Here is an 18,327-nt window from a genome sequence, read left to right as displayed (position 1 = left end):
TTTGGACTACAGGTTAGGGACTGCCTTCTTTATCAGGGATTGATAACGGAGTATAGGCAATGAGAAAGGGACAGTGTGTCACTGTGTAGTGTAAGAGCAGCTCTTGTAGAGTTTTTAGTTGAGTCTAAAATAGAAGCTGCTGTTAAAAAGGGGATAATTAACAGGCTGCTTAAGATGTTTCATTATAACTATAAGAATCAGTCAGAAGAGATTAGAAGAGATAGGGGAAACAGAATGGAAGGCAGTTTACAAAGGAACAATGGAAAGAAACCTGTATGACTGCCAAGTATGCAGCAAAATCCAGAAGGTTTAGAACTTTTGCATGGAAGTGTTTGCATAGGTATTTTTATACCTCTGGTTGAAATCAGAGGATTTTTCCTCAAGTAAATAACAATGTTGGAGATGTGAGGAGGGCAGAGGGAGCTGGGAACATCTTTTTTAGTAATTTAATAAGTTGGCATATTTTAAAAATTCCTTACAGAGTATTTTGATGGAAATGTTGGTGAGTCAAATAGTGGTGGGGAAAAATATGTTCTTTTAAGTGAGATATGGGATCTGAATTGCCTAGACATAGTAAAGTCTTAGTCTTACTAAATACAATGCCATTGGCTGCCAAAAAAAAAACAATTACTAGAAAATGGAAATTCAAAATCTGTACCAAAGGTAACCAATGTTCAGATTGTTATAAAGGAGAAAAAATAACTTGATGTGAGATCTTTAGAAAAGGGAATGGGCACATTTTATAGAAATAAATGGAATATATGGGAACAGTACATAAAGAATAATGTTCAGGAAGAGTGAGGTGTAAAGGAATGCAGGAATTGAGCAATTTATGGAGTGTTGGTGTGAATGAGAATGGCTAAAAAGAAAACACTCGTATACTGCATGACAACAATGAAAACGTATTGTGGTCTCTTCTTTCTATTAACATAGTTAATCTCATGTTATAGTTTCAAATGTTATGATTTAATAAAGCTGTTAAAAATAGGTTACATGGAGAGGGTGACAAGGGACAGTGAGCAGGATCTGAAGAAAGTAAGGAGCACTAAGTATGCAAGTTAATGCCAAAGTTAAGATAAAAGGTAAAAACAAAGTAAATGTTCTGAAGGAAATTGATACATAGTCGAGAGAGCAGATATGGCAACAAATAATCAAGGATAAATTTTGAACAGACAACTGAGTTGCACATATTGATATATCAGAGTAAAATGGTAGGCATGTTACATTCCCCACAGTTGTGGTTCCAGTTACATTGAACAGGATGTTTTAATATTTATTTACACTGACTATATTTGGAGATGAGGGATCATTTTTACTTGTGGCAACTGAATATCTAGAGCCACTCAACTTTTTTTTTTAGCTCTTGAGACAGGGACTAGTCTCTTTACAAATGTTGCAAGCTATTATAAGGAATGGTCGCAATGTAACAGTACTATACCAAAATGGACAGTTATAAGTATTTATCCATTTATGAGCAAAACAGTTTGATTTGGATAAGATGATGACCAAATTAAAAAAAAACTTAAAATGTTAAGTTGTCCATTCTCGCCTTCGTTCTTGCTGGATGGGTTCGGAGCCGATCCTTGACTCTGATTCGACCACTTACTATAGCTCGAGAGCTCTTTACTGGCTCGAGGTCACCCCTTATCCCAGAATGCCCAGTGTCAGCTACCCAGATCTTGTTTGCCGATTTATCTGCGAGTTTGCGATCAATACTAGCCCAGGCTTAGTATAATTTTTTTGTCTCTTTTAAATTCAAATATTGTGCTTAAAATTTGATATAATTCTTCTTTGGTAGTAGTTTGTAAGTTTCTTTTACTGTAAACTCCCTTATCTTGTCCTTGTGCTTTACTTTTGTGCTGTGTTGGCTGTCGCCCCTTAGTCACTAGGCCTTCTGTTATTCCCTGAACTCGTTTAACTTAGAGAGTTCTTCCCATCCCCCCCTTAAGGACAGCCATTTAAGTTAGAGGCTCTCCTTTAAGGTTTTTATTAATTTTTAGTTTTTCTGTTGTAGTTTGACTTTTACTAAAATGTCTAAGGAAATTAAACACTCTGGTTTTAAAAAGTGTGGTGAATGCTTTCAGAGATGTCTGTGACAGATGGGCACACTAGTTGTGTTTACTGCCTGGGGGCTCTGCACCTGCAGGACTCTTGGGCTGTTTGTCATGCCTTTAGTCCAAGGGTCCTGCAGGAGCGGAAAAACAAGCTTATCCTCCATTGATTATTAAAACAGGATTCTCCGGCTAAAGCATCTCAGCCAGTGAAACCTTTGAAACCAGTCAAGCCGTCGGCTCCATGTTCGGAACCGACCTGTGAGCTTGACAAACCAAGTGTGTCAGTGCCGGCTGGCACCGACAAGACTTCCCCTCCGTGGCTCCAACTGTTACTTCGGAGCCGTCTCAGAGCCATAAAAGAGCTAAGTCTCCTTCTTTGGAGTCAATTTGCTCGGTGCCACAATCACCATTACTTCAAAGTAAGTCCAGTCATTGCTCATCTTCCCACTCTTCTCGATCCTCGAGGTTATCGGATCATGGTGTGGAGAGAGTGGTCAGTAGATTGCTTACATCACAGGCCCTTGCTAAAATGATTTCAAGCCCACCTCAACAGGCTTCGGCTCCATCCACTTCGATTTTGATTCCTCCTCTGACTATGTTTAGTTCGGAGCCAGAGTCCATGGACGCTTCGATAGTAGTTCCTTTGGCTCCGTTGACATCCTCACCAGCTCCAACATTGGCTCCGGTTACCTCGATTCTTCCTCCCATTGAGGTATCTGGGCACCAAAGCTCTCTCGTCGGCTCTGAGGGGGGAAGTGGCATCGGACCCTTGTCTGACCCCCTCTCCCTCTCGGAGCGTCAGCTCAGTTGAGCTCGGCTTCCACATCTGCCTCGGAGCCGTCGCCCTCGGCACAGGGTGGTATTCCTCTCTCTTCGGAGCTGGAGCCCTGCTTGTGTTGAGACTTTGACTCCTTCGAGGTCATGCAGAGAGTGCTGCCCCCACAGACAGCTCCACTATTGGTTCCGTTGGCTCCGTCCCCTTCGGTACCTGTGACAACCTCTGCTACTCCTCCAGCCGCAAAGCGTAGGGAACCTATGCCCAAGGACACCCCATTGGGTGAACCCTCTTCTTCTGAAACCTCCCCAGAGCATTCTGAGCAGGCTTTCCAGAAGTAAAAATGCAAGAGGAAGCACCAAGACTCCCCTGAGTCTGTCACCTCAGATACAGACTTGGATGAATCGGAGGGGTCCCCAAGGTCCGCCTCTGAAGATGTTTCCTTTTCAGACATCCTTGAGATTCTCAGGCAGAGGCATAGCTGGACTTCCCTAGTCCCCTCCGAGGACGAGTCTGTATACCTGGATGGATTTGGTTCCTGACCTTCCACCTCCTGGGTGTCTCCGCCTTTTGATCCACTCATGTCTGTAGTGTCTCCAAAGGCTTGGTCAGCTCCAGATTCCATGGAACCTGTCCCAAGGAGACCCAATAAATTCATCACAGCTCCCAAAGACAGTTCTTAACTAAAGGTGTTCCAGTTGATGCCATGGTGGTAGCAGCAGCCACAAAGAGAGAGTTAGCTGAAACCTCCTCATCTGTCCAAACACCGAATAAAGACTCTCGTACGATGGACAGATATGAGAAGCGAATGTTTTCATCAGCGACCTTTTCCCTTAGATCCCTGAACTATTTTTCCCATTTTACTAGGCTTCAGAGGAATGTCCTAAAAGAGCTTGGAAATACCCTACAAGATCCCACAGCTGAGGCAGCTTCAACAAAGGTAGCTACTCAGCTGGCGACCCTTAATTCAATAGTCAACTCCTCCATGAGGCTTATTTCATACACAGCCGATGGAGCGAGTAGAGCTGCAGGAACAGGAGTGGCTCTTATGAGACATTCTTGGCTGTGTCAGTTTGCAGAACCTTTCAGAGCGTCCTTCACCAATACCCCCTTTGATGGCTCCTCTCTCTTTGGGCCTCAGGTGAAAGACACGCTTACCAGGTGCCAACAGGAAGGCAAGACGCTCCCTGATGTCAGAGTCCGTTTCACCATACCCAAAGGGTCAGAAGGGTGGAAAAATGTGGTTTCGAAAATCCCAGGGACCCTTGCCTGATGCACATGGTAATTTTTCCCCCAGGGGCAGAGGGGGAAATAATAACACTGGCAGACTCTGCCCTCATGGCAGAGGGGGTCTGCAAAATCAGGGTGACAGAGATACGTTCTCTTCCAAACCCTATCAACATCCCTGAAGGGATGCCTGACTGCTCAACTCTGGAGGCAGTCGGGGGAAGGCTTTCATTGTACCCAATCGCCTGGCAAAATATTACAAAAGACAAATGGGTACTAGCCATTATATCCGGAGGTTACACGATTCCCTTTCATCAACCCCCTTTTATTTAAAAAAAAATCCATCCAGATGTTCCACCCAATCTAAGGATCAGGCAGTCACAGAAGTTTCAAGACTGCTAGAAAAAAAAGCCATTCAGGAAGTCCCCGCAGACCAAGTAGGATCCAAAACTTACTCAAGATTCTTTTTAGTGCCCAAAAAGACAGGGAACTGGAGACCAATTCTGGATCTCAGCAGGTTAAACAAATCTGTACAAAAAGATAAGTTCCGGATGGTAACACTGCAGTCCATTCTCCCCTTCCTGGGTCAGGACATTTGGATGTGCTCCATAGATCTTCAGGATGCGTACTATCATATAAAAATGGAAAGACGGTCCAGGAGATTTCTACGCTTCCAGCTAGGGGCCAGTCATTACCAATTCAGAGCTCTGCCCTTTGGTCTCACCACAGCCCCCAGGGTGTTCACCAAATGCATGGCAGTAGTCACGGCTTACCTGAGACGTCTAGGATTCCATGTGTTTCCTTATCTGTATGACTGGCTCCTCACTGCTACCACCAGGCAACAACTTATAGAGGCACGAGATTATACCATCACTTCCTGTGCTCAACTAGGCATCACAATAAACTTCAAAAAATCTGCCTTGTTGCCCTGTCAGTCTATTACATACATAGGAGCAGAGCTAAACACAAGAAAAATGATTGTAAAATTGCCTCAGGAAAGAGTTTCCATTATTCGAAAACAGGTGTCACTTCTCCTGAGGAGCAAAAGAATTCAAGTCAAATATGTTCTTCAAGCTCTAGGGTCCATGGCAGCAGCCATTCTTCTAGTTCCCTTAGCACGCTTTCACATGAGAATCCTTCAGTGGCTTCTTTTCACAAAATGGTCCTTCCAGGAATTACCCATATCTCACATGATGCTAATTACGGAATCTTGCAAAAGACACCTTTCCAGGTGGATGGTCTCCCCACTAGTTACTCAAGAAAGACCTTTCATGGATCCCCATCTGGTCGCCACAGTGACCACGGACGCTTCCCTGATAGGGTGGGGGGGGCATTATTTAGGGAAGACAGTCCAAGGCACTTGGCAACCTCACGAGTACCACTTGCATATCAACGTCCTGGAGATGAGAGTGGTGCTCCTAGCATTGCAAGCTTTTGACTCTCTCCCTGCCAGGACCATTGCAATACAGACGAACAATATGTCAGTGGTTTGGTACATCAACAAACAGGGCAGAACCAGGTCTTAGCCCTTGTGTCGAGAGGCCCTCAGACTGTGGCAATGTGTGATTTCCTCCCGTTTTCTGACAGCAATGCATATCCCTGGGACATCCAACGTAATAGCGGACAGGCTCAGCAGGGCGATCCTCATGCCTCACGAGTGGTCTCTGAAACAGGAAATTGTGGATCTTATTTTCTGCAAATGGGGACAGCCTTGCTGCAATCTCTTTGCCACTCCCCTCAACAACAAATGCAGCAGCTACTTCTCCCTTGTTCCTCCTCCAGGTCAGACACCCAGGGACGCTCTAGTCCACGACTGGCCTCAGGGACTCCTTTATGCATTTCCTCCCTTTCCCCTCATTCCAAAAGTCATTCAGAAAGCAAAATCGTTGGGTTGCAAAATGATCCTCATTACCCCCTATTGGCCTCGACAGTTTTGGTTTCTGTACCTTCACCCACACCTCCAAGCCCAGCCTTGGATTCTGGACCCTGTACCAGACCTCTTGATTCATCAGTCAGGCGGGCTACACCAATCCATCCAATCTCTCAAGCTCACAGCTTGGTTACTCCACTTCCAGTCTTAGCCAGGCTCCCCAATATTTCCCCAGCAGTGCATGATATTATTGTTTCCTCCCATAAGACAAATACAAGGAAGGTCTATGCTAGCAAATGGAAAAGATTCTCTTACTGGGCAGAATCCAGAAATTTAGATCCTTTTACAGCTCCTTTACATGAGATTTTGGATTTGTTAGCAGAACTGTTTCATTCTGGTGCAGTGGCTGCTACCATCAGAGTACAATTAGCTGCCATTTCAAATTTTCATGTCGGAGTCTCTAACTCCAGCATAATGTCTCACAAACTCTGTAAGGCCTTCATGAGAGGTACAGCTCTACTTAGACCTCCCAGTAAAAGAGCCCCTTCCACCTTGGCATCTCAATGTGGTTCTGGCTTCCTTGATACTGCCACCCTTTGAACCAGCAGCATCATGTTCCTTAAAATTTCTCTCTTGGAAAACTCTTTTCTTAGTTGCTATTACTTCTGCCAGACATGTTTCAGAACTTCATGCACTATGTGTTCACCCTCCATACCTAGTTTTTCACAAAGACAGAGTTTCTCTGAGAACCAACCCATCTTTTCTACCTAAAGTTTGTTCAGAACACAATTTGAATCAATCATTTATCCTTCCTGTCTTTTTCCCTAATCATTCCAACAAGGCGGAATACAGATTACACCAATTGGATGTGCATAGACAACTGCATTTCTATCTCCATAGAACTAAAGAGATGAGAAAATCAGATCAGTTGTTCCTTTCATTTGCTAACAACAAACAAGGCCTTTGAGTTTCTGAAGTAACATTGTCAAAATGGTTATCAGACACCATAGCCCATGTCTATTATTTGCAACAAAAAGATCTTCCAACAAAACCCAAAGGTCATTCCACCAGGTCAGTAGCTACTTCAGTACCATTTCAATCTAGATTGCTCATAGATTCAATTTTTGCAGTAGCTACTTGGGCAGATCCTCATACATTCATTTCTCATTGCAAAGTAGATGTGGTCTCCCGGGGCAGGGCTTCCTTTGGTTCCACGGTTCTGAAGAGTCTGTTCCACTGAGCCACCCAGGATTGAGGTGCTAGGGATGCTGTCCCATCCAGCAAGAACGAAGGTGAGATTGGACAATTTAACATAAAGAAGTTATGTACCTACCATAACTTTCCATGTTAGTTGTCCTTCATCTCGCCTTCCTTCTTGCGTCCCTCCCTCCATTCCCCTTTCTCGAGGATTGAGAGGAGTTTCTCAGTGGTTTCACTGGCTAATTTGTTTTGTTATTAGTTGCTTCCCAACCAAACCATGACAATTAACTGTATATCCAAGTCTGTTAATGGATTATTTTCTATAATTATGTCTAGTGTGAGCTATCTCAAACGAGATCTGGGTAGCTGTTGCTGGGCTTTCTGGGATAAGGGCTGGCCTCGAGCCAGTAAAGAGCTCTCAAGCTATAGTAAGTGGCCAAGTTAGAGCTGAACCCATCCAGCAAGAAGGAAGGCGAGATGAAGGACAACTAACATGGAACGTTATGGTAGGTACATAACTTCTTTTTATGTAAGTAGGTACAGTGTTGAGTCCTACAGTGATGACCTGTAGAAAAGCAAGATGTTCTATTATATGTTTGCTCCATTTTGTGTTAAAGAGAAGGTTGCAGTCTTTGTAGAATAAAGAAGGGATGGAAGAAGTTAGAATTTGTAGCCAACAGACTAGTGGTATCACCAAGAAATGGTTTGGCCATGTAGAATCAGACAAGCATTTGGTTTGTCTTTGCAATCATGTTACATAAATGCATGTCAGCTTTGAGCTGTTGTCTAGCCTAACTTTGTGGCATAGAGGAAGAAGAAACCTTGATGATAAATCAAACTACATGAGTTCAGGTCATTGATTGGAAGCTGGAAAAGCCATGTGCAAAAGGATGGAAGTGAGTGGCCAGCATTGCTCACTTATCTTGGCGGAGGAAACAGTGCTTCCATTCAGCCACTCACCACCAAGAAAGCAGAGACTTGTGAGGAACCAAAATGGCAGGGACTGGGAACGTGTGACTGGCACTTGCAAGCTGATGATGGTTGTCCTTATCACTTATGGGAGGTAGCATGCACATGAATGGGGAGGTCATAAAGGGCCATGTGGTGATGAGAGTGCTCATGTCAGCCACCAGGGGTGGGGTTAGTTCTGAGCTAGAAAATGCCATCATTGAGAGATGCTGGTAGAGGTACTAACAATTTCCATGGCTGCCTGGATAATGGCTTTAATAGTCATTGGCATCTGTCATGATAAGAAACTGCCCACTGGTTGAAGAATGAACATGCCCAAGACTTAAAATTCTAAGCTCAATGGCCAGTACAAACAAGGACAAAAATAGTACAGAAAAATTTTAAGCTGGTTGTCTAACATGCATTCTAGAAGCCTAACTTCTTCAGTTTGTGATAGGTCAGGCAAGACGATACCGAGGGACTGTTTAGCTTTAACTAAGGGAGAATCATAATGGGACAAATCAGGAAGTGTAACATTATAGTTAGTATTGTATGAAAAAGAGCTTGGCTGCAATGAAGAGGATCAGTTGACAAATTGTTGCTTTTGATTCAGATAGTAGAATTTTCTGCTGTTGACATCGTTTTTTATCACATTACTGGCATCTTTTTATGAAAGTTAGCATCATATTTGCAAGTGAGGTAGCTGGACCACCAGTTGTCTCTCTTAGGTAATGTTGATTTTATTTTACATGTTATTCATAATATCGTCTGTGAATCTATCACATCTTTTTCTCAGAGCTGCCATTTTTGTCAAGGATTTTGAGAAAAATAATTTTAAAATCACACTGATTAATTTTGCGGAACCTAGGTTACAAGTGCTCAGTCTGTAGATGTGAGGGCTAAATTAAAACTGGTTACCAGAAAAAAAAATGATGTACAAAAAAAATTATGTTCCTAAAGAGGCAGCACCTCAGAATTTTGTGGATTTTATTCCAATTCCATAGAGTGAAAATTAGTTTATCATCACTTACAGTATTAGTGTAACTCCTGACAGAACTGCATATTCGGTTGCTACCAAGCATTTGTAATATTCTCTTGAAGAGAATTAGTAATGCGACATCCCACTGACCAAGAATAGTACAGTGTTCCACTTTGTGGAAACTGTAATTCAGTATAGCAGCTGTATTCAGTAAAGCACACAAGCATATCAGTATTTAATATGCCATACAAAACCACCTCTCCTTTTCTTTACATCTCAACATTTCATTGGCCTTTCATATCACAGTTCTTTTTGGATGAGTGGAAGTCAGGCAGACCATCTTATATATATTTATATATATATATATATATATATATATATATATATATATATATATATATATATATATATATATATATATATATAGTACCTGGCTTAGGATGGGTGGGGGCTGCATTGAGCAGAATTCTGCTTGGGCTGAACTTTCTGTCTCCATACACTGGAGTACACCCCTGCCCCCAAATTTTTATAATTGTTTTTCAGAAAGGTTGGGTTTTGCGTTTGGCCAGACACTGTGAGGCTCCATCCTGATTTAGGACTGTGGTAGCATGTGTGGTATACAAAATTGTACAAACTGCTTCATAGGAGATACAAGATGAAATCCCAGGTAATACAGTCACAGAACAAGGGTGGGAATCAACAGAGTGAAGGCAGTTTATGAGAAGTACAACATAAGAGTTTATCACAACTTTAGCTGTGATGCATAACAGTTTAGTGTGTAGTTAATCAGTATTTTAAGTATTTATGTAACACCATAGTTGCATATCCGGTATTTATGAAGGTGGGTGGTTAGAAGGGATTTGAATAAATGCATGTCTTCAGTGTGTTTCTTCTGTCAGGAAGGAGTGCGTTCCAGAATTTTCTGATACAGGACAAAAACATTGAATTGGCATCCTTACTGACTGCATTTGAGATGCAGATTTGGTGAAGTATAGACTGTAAAATTCTGAGAATAATCTATCCAAAAGATCATAAATACTGCATATGAGCCAGCTGTCTTTTTTGCTTCTCCTGGCACAAACCTTGGTTACTGTGCACTGTGATTTTTGGCTGTGGTACAGCTACTGTTGTGAACTTTAGTGTATTAATTCATCAACCAGCTGTCATTCTTGCCATTAAAGTTGGAAAACCAAAGCTGGAACTAGATTTCCTGATTGATCATCTGGTAAAAAATGCTCTCAATAGGACTACAGCATGGAAGAATGTTTGAAAATATTTATTCTGTGGAGTAATGCACAATATTGCTTTTCAGATATAGGTTCATAGCTAAGAACTAAGCTTAGTTGCCTTTCTGGGTCATTTTAAGCCTTGCCAGTTTCCATTGGTGGGAATCAAACTGTGTATTTCTTGTGAGGTAAACAGCTTATCCATTATGCCAACCCCCCAAGCCAAAACTCATTCATCAGAAGTGAGATATTTCAGTATTCTTTGCTTTCTATGCCTAAGTACATATCTGTTGAAATGAGTTAAGTTTCTTTAAGTAAATACTTGCATTATTAAAATTTCCAAGTAGTTTGTCACATACTGTTTTCATTTTTGTTTTATTAAAGCATGTTGGGGACCTTGGAAACATTCTGGCTGCTGAAGATTGCAGAGCTATATTCAGACTGGAAGATGAACAATTAAAGGTCAGTGTGGACCATTTTATTTAGTAGCCACTTTGTTTTTATTTTTTTTTCAGTTTACTAGGTATTTTTTCTAGGACCATTTTCAGGTACAACCTTAGCAGAAGTAACAGGTAATACAAATGAAAAAATGTGATTGTGTGAATTAAATATTTGTTAACTAGGACATAATGTTAGATTCTAATCATAAGTAGTAGGTAATCCACTTCTGGCAGACTTGCAGAGAAGTAACTTAACTTGAGATTGGCAGAAATTAGCCCACATATAATGGTACTTATCTCCAGAGTTTAGTAACTCCCTAAAATTAGCCAATATTTCCTCTAGACTGTAGAATACTTACAGTACCTTTAAAGAGTAGCAATACAGTAACTTCATTTTGCAGGCCTTATAGCACACCATAGAAGTTTATGATTATGTCACCAATCATAACCACTGTTAAAAATGGATTTCAGTAAATTAACCTTGAGTTTGCAGCTTGAGAAGTGAATTTCTTGACATCCATTTTGAGAACATACATCAAAATTATGCTATGATTTGCAAACTGACTGATTATAATAATTTGTAGTACATGGAAGTCCTAACATACGTCTCCACTCACTGATGGTCTAATTCAGTTTTTCATTTTGTGTTCTATAGTAATTTCTTTGGGTGTGCATCCTGTGTAAGCCCTCCAACACCTCCACAAGTTAGAGATGATCTATTGTTCCATGGCCAGGGCAGACTCTGTACTCCTTCTCCGGAACTGGAATCTTAATTATTGGACATCTTCTTTCCAGAACTCTGCCATATGATGTTCTAGGTTGCTGAAAAGTGTGGTCCTTCTATTACAGGAAGATATTTTTCTATACCCCTTTCTGAAAGTAGGGACCATTACCCTAATTGGCTTGCTAAAAATACTGTCTTTGTCTTCCACACAACATTGAAAAATCATATTAATTGTGTGCCAACCATGTCCAGCATTTCCAGTGTGATCTTATTCATTCCTACAACCTTGCTATAGCAGAACTGTTTAATTGTCCTAGTGACCTCATGTAACAAAATAGATCCAGTGTCATCTACTTCTGGCACTGTCTCCAAATGGAGTACTTCAGAGTGTTGTTACATTGTTTCCACTCAAGCTCAGCATTTCTTCGCTCTTGCAGGGAACAGCCTGGGAAATGTCTCACCTCTCCCATGTCACTACATAGTTTGCCAGAATCTTGTTAAAAACTCCTTCCACATTTGCATCTTTGAGTGATTGCCACAGCGGCTGTTTTCATGATTTCTTGGTACCTATTGACCACCTGCTAACACTGAGTGGACTGTTTTTCTATAATATGATGGCTTCCGTCAACACTGGCATCCACCACTAGTTCCTAAGATTACTGTTGTGACAATAGCCAAACAGTTTTTGGCCACATCTGCTTGCTGTCTCCTCATATATTAAGATCTTGAACAGGGTGCATTCAGACTCATGCCATTAATGTTCTCGGGTATATGAAGATCTTTTTGGAAGTGGGACTTGAACCCATGATACACAGAAGTACTAGCTACGTATTCCTAAGTCACCCTCAGCACATACTCAAGTTTTCTGGGGCTGTTTCGGTCTGTGTAGCTGCCAGCCCATTCATTTGATCCAACTCCAAGTGGTGATCAGGTGACAGTTCAGCTTCGTTTTTGACTCAGGTGTTCAGAATGTGTAGTGTTAGTTATAATGACACAATTACATAGTCAGTTATTAACCTTTAGCCCAAGGTATTCTGATACCAAATATATTTTTGAGCATCCTTGTGTTGGATATGGTGTTTGTTATAGACAGTCCATGACTAGTGCAGAAGTGCAACAGTTTGTCACTCAGGTTTGTCACTGTTTTTGACTCAGGTGTTCAGAATGTGTAGTGTTAGTTATAATGACACAATTACATAGTCAGTTATTAACCTTTAGCCCAAGGTATTCTGATACCAAATATATTTTTGAGCATCCTTGTGTTGGATATGGTGTTTGTTATAGACAATCCATGACTAGTGCAGAAGTCCAACAGTTTGTCACTCAGGTCCATGTGAAGTAAGCCTGTTCCTCCTACTCAGACTTCTCTTGGTATTTCAGTCATTTCCCATCCAAGAGCTGAGGTCTCCCAGTAGAATGACAGAATCCACCAGTGGCACCATGTTGAGCATTTTACCCATGGTCTGTAACACCAAATAAGTAGACACATTTCTGGACATCTAGTCACATTACAGTGATCCTGTTATTTACCAGCACAAACTCAAACAGAATTGCACCAATTCTGGGGCTTAAGAGTATCCTCACACCCAGCTGAGGCCTCTCTTGTGGGTCATCACCAGAGCAGGAGAGAGATATTACCCCACTTCGAAACGTTTGCTTCTGCAGTGCTCTTTCTTTAGGTAAGACCAGTTAAATCTTTCTGGTAATTTTCAACAGCCATCCCAAATTGTCTCCTTTCCTGATAGTGAGGTGACATTCCACCTCCCAAGAACCACCTTATATTTTTGTGTAATTTGTGTAGTCTCTCTTCACAGGGTGTGGTCCAGCTTCCTGCTGCTGCTTACCATGTAATTCCCATTGCGTCTGACCTCATCTTTCGTCTTGCAGGTAGTGAGCCAAAACAGTGGCTTGTGTAGTCTCCTCCCAAGGTGTGGTCCAGCTTCCTGCTGCTGCTTACCATGTGATTTCCATTGCATCTGGCCATCATCCTTCACTTTACAAGGGGTAAACCCATACAGTAGCTCAACACATTTTTTTTCTTGCAGAGCTCAACTAGACTATGTGATCCAGCTACCAGATGCATGTCAGTGAACACCACCCTTAGGCCTATCTTTATGAGTTGGTCCGACTGTTCCTCTTTCAGATGAGTTTCTTGATTTCTTAAACCCATTTTCTTACCTCAGCCATCTTGGCAGAAAACGTTAGTGGGTATTATAGATCACCATTTGTTTAATCTCTACTCTCAGACCACAAGGAGTGTAAAGCTTCAAGCAATGTAACTTGTAAGGATAAATATTTCCATTTACATTATTCACAGTTTATTGTCCTTAAAGCAAAATCCCGACCTGAACAGCCTGAACTGCATCAGCCTTACAGCTTCAGACCTTTACAATTTATGCCCAGTAGTCAACTGATTTCTGAAGATGTTTTAAGTGATTTAAGAGAGTCTTAGTGGCCTTCAGGCAAGGAATCCTCTTTAGCAAAGTAGTAAAAATTTTCCCATATATGCCATACAGATGGCTTGGATCCTTTTCCTTATTCTTATCATGAACTTTACCATACTTTTTCCTTGCTACTGATCTATCTTATCCCTCAGTTAAAGCAGTTTTTTTGCCATTTCTGCTTCTTTTACCTTCATTAGCTCTTTACACATATATACATAGAAAACCTTGTGCAGCTGTCAATATAGTTAATGCTTCTTTATAAACAAATCATCTTTTTATGCCAAAAGAATGTTGTTTCTGTGTCTTTGAATTATGCTATTTAGCTTCTAGCCTTTATTTCTAAGACAATATGTTAATGATGAAATCATTTTATATAAGGTTGCTTCACCAAGGGCAGCTTGAGTTGTCAGGGTTAAATATGTAAGGCAATCTAAGCAGTTGTTTGTTTTATTCATGAGAGAGAGAAAGGGAGAGACAAAATAAACTACTCTACATAGCAAACACTTCAGGCGTCTAGGTAATTGTACTACATTCTGTTGTGAGAAATGTAACAAGACTTCTGCGAGGAAGACTACTGCATAAGGTTACCACCTGTCCCTCTTTGCGAGGGACAGTCCCTCTTTGGGCAGTTATGTCCTCCTAAAAAAAAAACTAAAAAATGCCAAATGTCCTGATATTTTAGGACAAAAATAGTTCCTAAGTTTTCTTTAATAGTTGCATAATTCAGTTATTTTGTATATGAAACACCTAAATGCTATAAGAAATAGTGTAAGCAACTTAAATACTAAATGAATAAGCTTTTATTTTAGCAAAGAAGTGTCCTTTGCCTTGGCCATAGATATGTTTTATACTGCAAAATTTCACATTTCTACTAAAAATGTCCCACTTTGGGCATTTGAAAAGGTGGCAACCCGACTACTGCATCATCATATCTCCTCTCATCCCTTCTTTATGCTTCTTCAATACTTGGTAAAGTGGAAGCATGCTACAACAAAATTGCTCAATTTGAAAGAAAATGTAACAACAAAGACCATGCATACCACCAGGGTAAATTAACTTAAGACACCATTTCTTTTTAGTAGTATATTCTTTGCCTTAAGACAGTACCCTCCTCTGATCATAACCAATTTTTCCTCTGCATTAACTTATGATATTTCCACTCCTTTTACCCTTTGCTGTTTCTCCTCAGTTCCAAGCTTGATCTTAACTACTTCTGTAGGGGAACTTATGTCTCCTCCCCAACAACTAAACCCTACTATCTTCACTACCTCTTATCTCAGCCAAACCTCTTTCTACTCATTTCTCTCTAGAACTTCATCGTACCTTGCCCATGTCAAAAGTTTCCTGCCTAATTGTCTGTATTATCGTATGTCTGATACCATCATCAATATCTTATTACTTTTGGTACACTTCACTACGTAATAGTACTGTACAGTAGTAAAATGTACTTATATTTTATATTTGTATATGTAGCTTTTCTCCCAGGCCTCCTTTGAAAAATGGGTTTTGTCAAACCCAGGCAGTCTCTCTCATTAAACAAAAACAAATTAAGTAAACAAAATAATTAATAGGAAAAGGTTTTCCCCCATTTTAATGCACTGTGGAAGATACAGGAGGAAGGTGCGTCTTTAGACACAGGGAGGTGGGACAATACAACTCATAAAAAAATAAAATAAAGCAACAGTTTGATATACCCATCCAGTAAAAGAGTGGTACTACAGCAGGACAGCGACAGTCTTGTGGAGATTCAGAATAAAACCAAGCAGAAGGGAATTAGCATAGAAAGGGCTAAAATCTGGTTTTGTCTAAATATTAAAAATATTCTATGTGTTAATAGAAAACAGCCCCAATTATGAAATAACAGAAACCCAATACTTAGGTTCATAGGTTGATACTAGGCTATCTGCCCTAGGGCGTTTATAAGCCGAGCCAGAGTGTGTTTGGCTTTCGCCACCCTTTTAGATTAGTTGACTGTGCCTCTGTATAGTAGGTCACAGAAGGTAGACCTTTTAAGGTTAGTTTACTGTACCACTGTCAAGCAGGGACACAGAAGAGATCCCAGAGGTAAACTTACGATCTCCCATCCACTCGTCAAGATTTCTGTTGAAGAGGGTCAGTGAGGGGCTCTGCCTAACATGGATTTGGATTTTGTTCCAGAGTGAGGGGAGCCTCTGGGATATGAATCTGTCCCTCCAGCATGTCCTATTTATTTCTGTGCTGAGGTTCAAGTCCCTGGAGCGTGTAGCTCTAAGGGATTTGGATTTCCTGAGGTGAAGCATGTCCATTAATTCTGGGTGGGACATGACTTTATACGTCAGACACAGATTGCCTCTGAATAGGCAGTACGCAACTGAGTAGAGCTGGAGTTTCTTTAGCCGAACTGCATAGGGCATCTGTTTGAGCCCCTTGATCCTCTTGGTGAGGTACTTTTGGGGTCTTTCCAGTTGCTGCAGGTGTCGGGTAAGGTACATCCCAAATGGGGCATTGTATTAAATTATGGGCCTGATAAGTGATGAGTAGAGGGGCACAATGACCTCTCTTGATCTAGATGTGAATCCTTTCATGATAAGGTGGGCTATATAGAAGGTCTTTCTAACCACTTTGCAACGTGTTTGTCAAAGGAGAGATTGCTATCTACTTGGGTCCCCAAGTCCCTAATTACTTCTTCCGTACTTAATGGATTACCACCTATGTGGTAATTTGTGGGCACTTTGTTTTTCCCAAAGGGGATGACTATGCACTTTTTGGCATTTAGCTTTAAGCCATGACTCTGGCACCAGTTATCCATCTCTGTGAGACCCTTTTGGAGGATGCTTGTGTCAGCCGGAGAGTCGATTACGGCACCCAGTTTGCAGTCATCTGCGAACTTGGTCAGCCATAGTCCACCCGTGTTAGCCTGTACCTCGGAGAAATATATACCGAACAAGAGAGGTCCCAGGACTGAGCCTTGTGGGATGCCACTTGTAACTGGCTTAGAGTCTGACATGGCACCTGCTATTCTGACCATGTGGGTTCTATCCCTGAGCCAGTTTGCAACCCATCCTGTGATATAGGGGTTGATATTTAAGCTGGTGAGCTTATTTATGATGCCTTAGTGGGTTATTGTGTCGAAGGCTTTTGCGAGGTCCAGGTAGGCTGTGTGGACTACCTTCCCTTCATCTATGGCTTTGGTAACTGTTTCAAAGAAGTCGACCAGGTTCAAGAGGCAAGATCTGCCCTTAACAAAGCCGAATTGGGTAGGATCCAGTGTATGGAGGTTCCCAATGTCTTTGTTTATGATTTCCATGATGATACGCTAAATAGCTTTGCAGACCAGGCTAGTCAGGCTCACAGGGCGATAGTTTCCAGGGTCTGTTGTGGCACCACCTTTGTGGAGTGGGACCACTGTTGCTGTATGCCATTCCCTGGGCAACTGTGAGAGATATCAGCAAAGGAACTGAAGAGGAACTAACAGAAGACTCAGAAGAAAAAAAAAAAGGGTGTCTGAACTGAAACTTATACAAAACAGCACACAATCAGAGAAGACAAAAATATAAGAAGGAAGGCACTTAAGCGAGAACCCTGATATTAATGAAGTGAAAGTGAATACTAAAAGTGCAATAAGTAAGAAAATCCTGATTTGTAATGGTCCATTCACTCACATGATATGTATTGACACATCTGTCATTTCCTGCAGTCTTTTAACTTGCCAGCAGAGTTATAATTTAAGTGGCACTATGTGACTTTTGTACTTTCTGAAGTGTGTTGTGATTTTTTTATTTGTGTTAGTTGGCGCATAATACTGTACAGTACTAACTTTTAGAGCATTTTCAAATGGCAGAGGAGTTTAGAACTAGAACTCATGAGAATAATGTCATTCTCTTTTTATATACTCACATTGTATGTTAGAGGGGTATTTTGTCAGAAGTTTTATTGAAATGCTAAACTTTTTTTGTATTTCAAGAAATCCACTTTTCTTAATCTAAAATTATTTTTTGAGGTTTGGGATATCATAGGGCGTTCTTTGGTGGTAGATGCAGAAGAAGATGACCTCGGTCGTGGAGGACAACCCCTCTCCAAGTTAACTGGAAATTCAGGAGAAAGGTGAGGGACTGCATATCTATTTAAATGTCAGTATCTGTTAGAATTCGAGTAAAATGGTTTACCATATGCCTTACTGCCAGTGCATCGGGGCCTTTTCCATGCATGGTAGTGATTCATTTTCATGGGCAGATCTAATTTATTGCAACACCTATTGGGAGAAAAAGACTACCTTGCCAGAAACATTTTTTATTCTGTGTGAAAACAGTTCAACATTAACAGACTTATTGCAGAGTTCAGTGATTTGTTGCACAATTATTTTTTTTTAATTAAGACTGTCTTGAGTCCTTTTTTTTCAAAGGAACTTTATGGATGGAGGCAAATGATGTAGATGAAATGATGTCCAAATACCTGATGTGG

General features: G+C 41.1%; 1 protein-coding gene across 1 annotated transcript in view; it reads left to right on the top strand.

Annotated features, from left to right (window-relative positions):
* Window positions 1-18,327, top strand: part of CCS (copper chaperone for superoxide dismutase) — a 593,635-nt gene that overhangs the window by 523,256 nt on the left and 52,052 nt on the right. The window contains exons 6-7 of the mRNA XM_044075992.1: window positions 10,664-10,741; window positions 17,867-17,970. Coding sequence (XP_043931927.1) covers window positions 10,664-10,741; window positions 17,867-17,970 — 182 coding nt within the window. The remainder of the gene's footprint in view (window positions 1-10,663; window positions 10,742-17,866; window positions 17,971-18,327) is intronic.

Source organism: Protopterus annectens, chromosome 6.part1 (assembly GCF_019279795.1).
Source record: "Protopterus annectens isolate FY-2018-M chromosome 6.part1, PAN1.0, whole genome shotgun sequence".
Lineage (NCBI taxonomy): Eukaryota > Metazoa > Chordata > Ceratodontiformes > Protopteridae > Protopterus > Protopterus annectens.
This window is presented reverse-complemented; position numbering and strand designations above follow the sequence as displayed.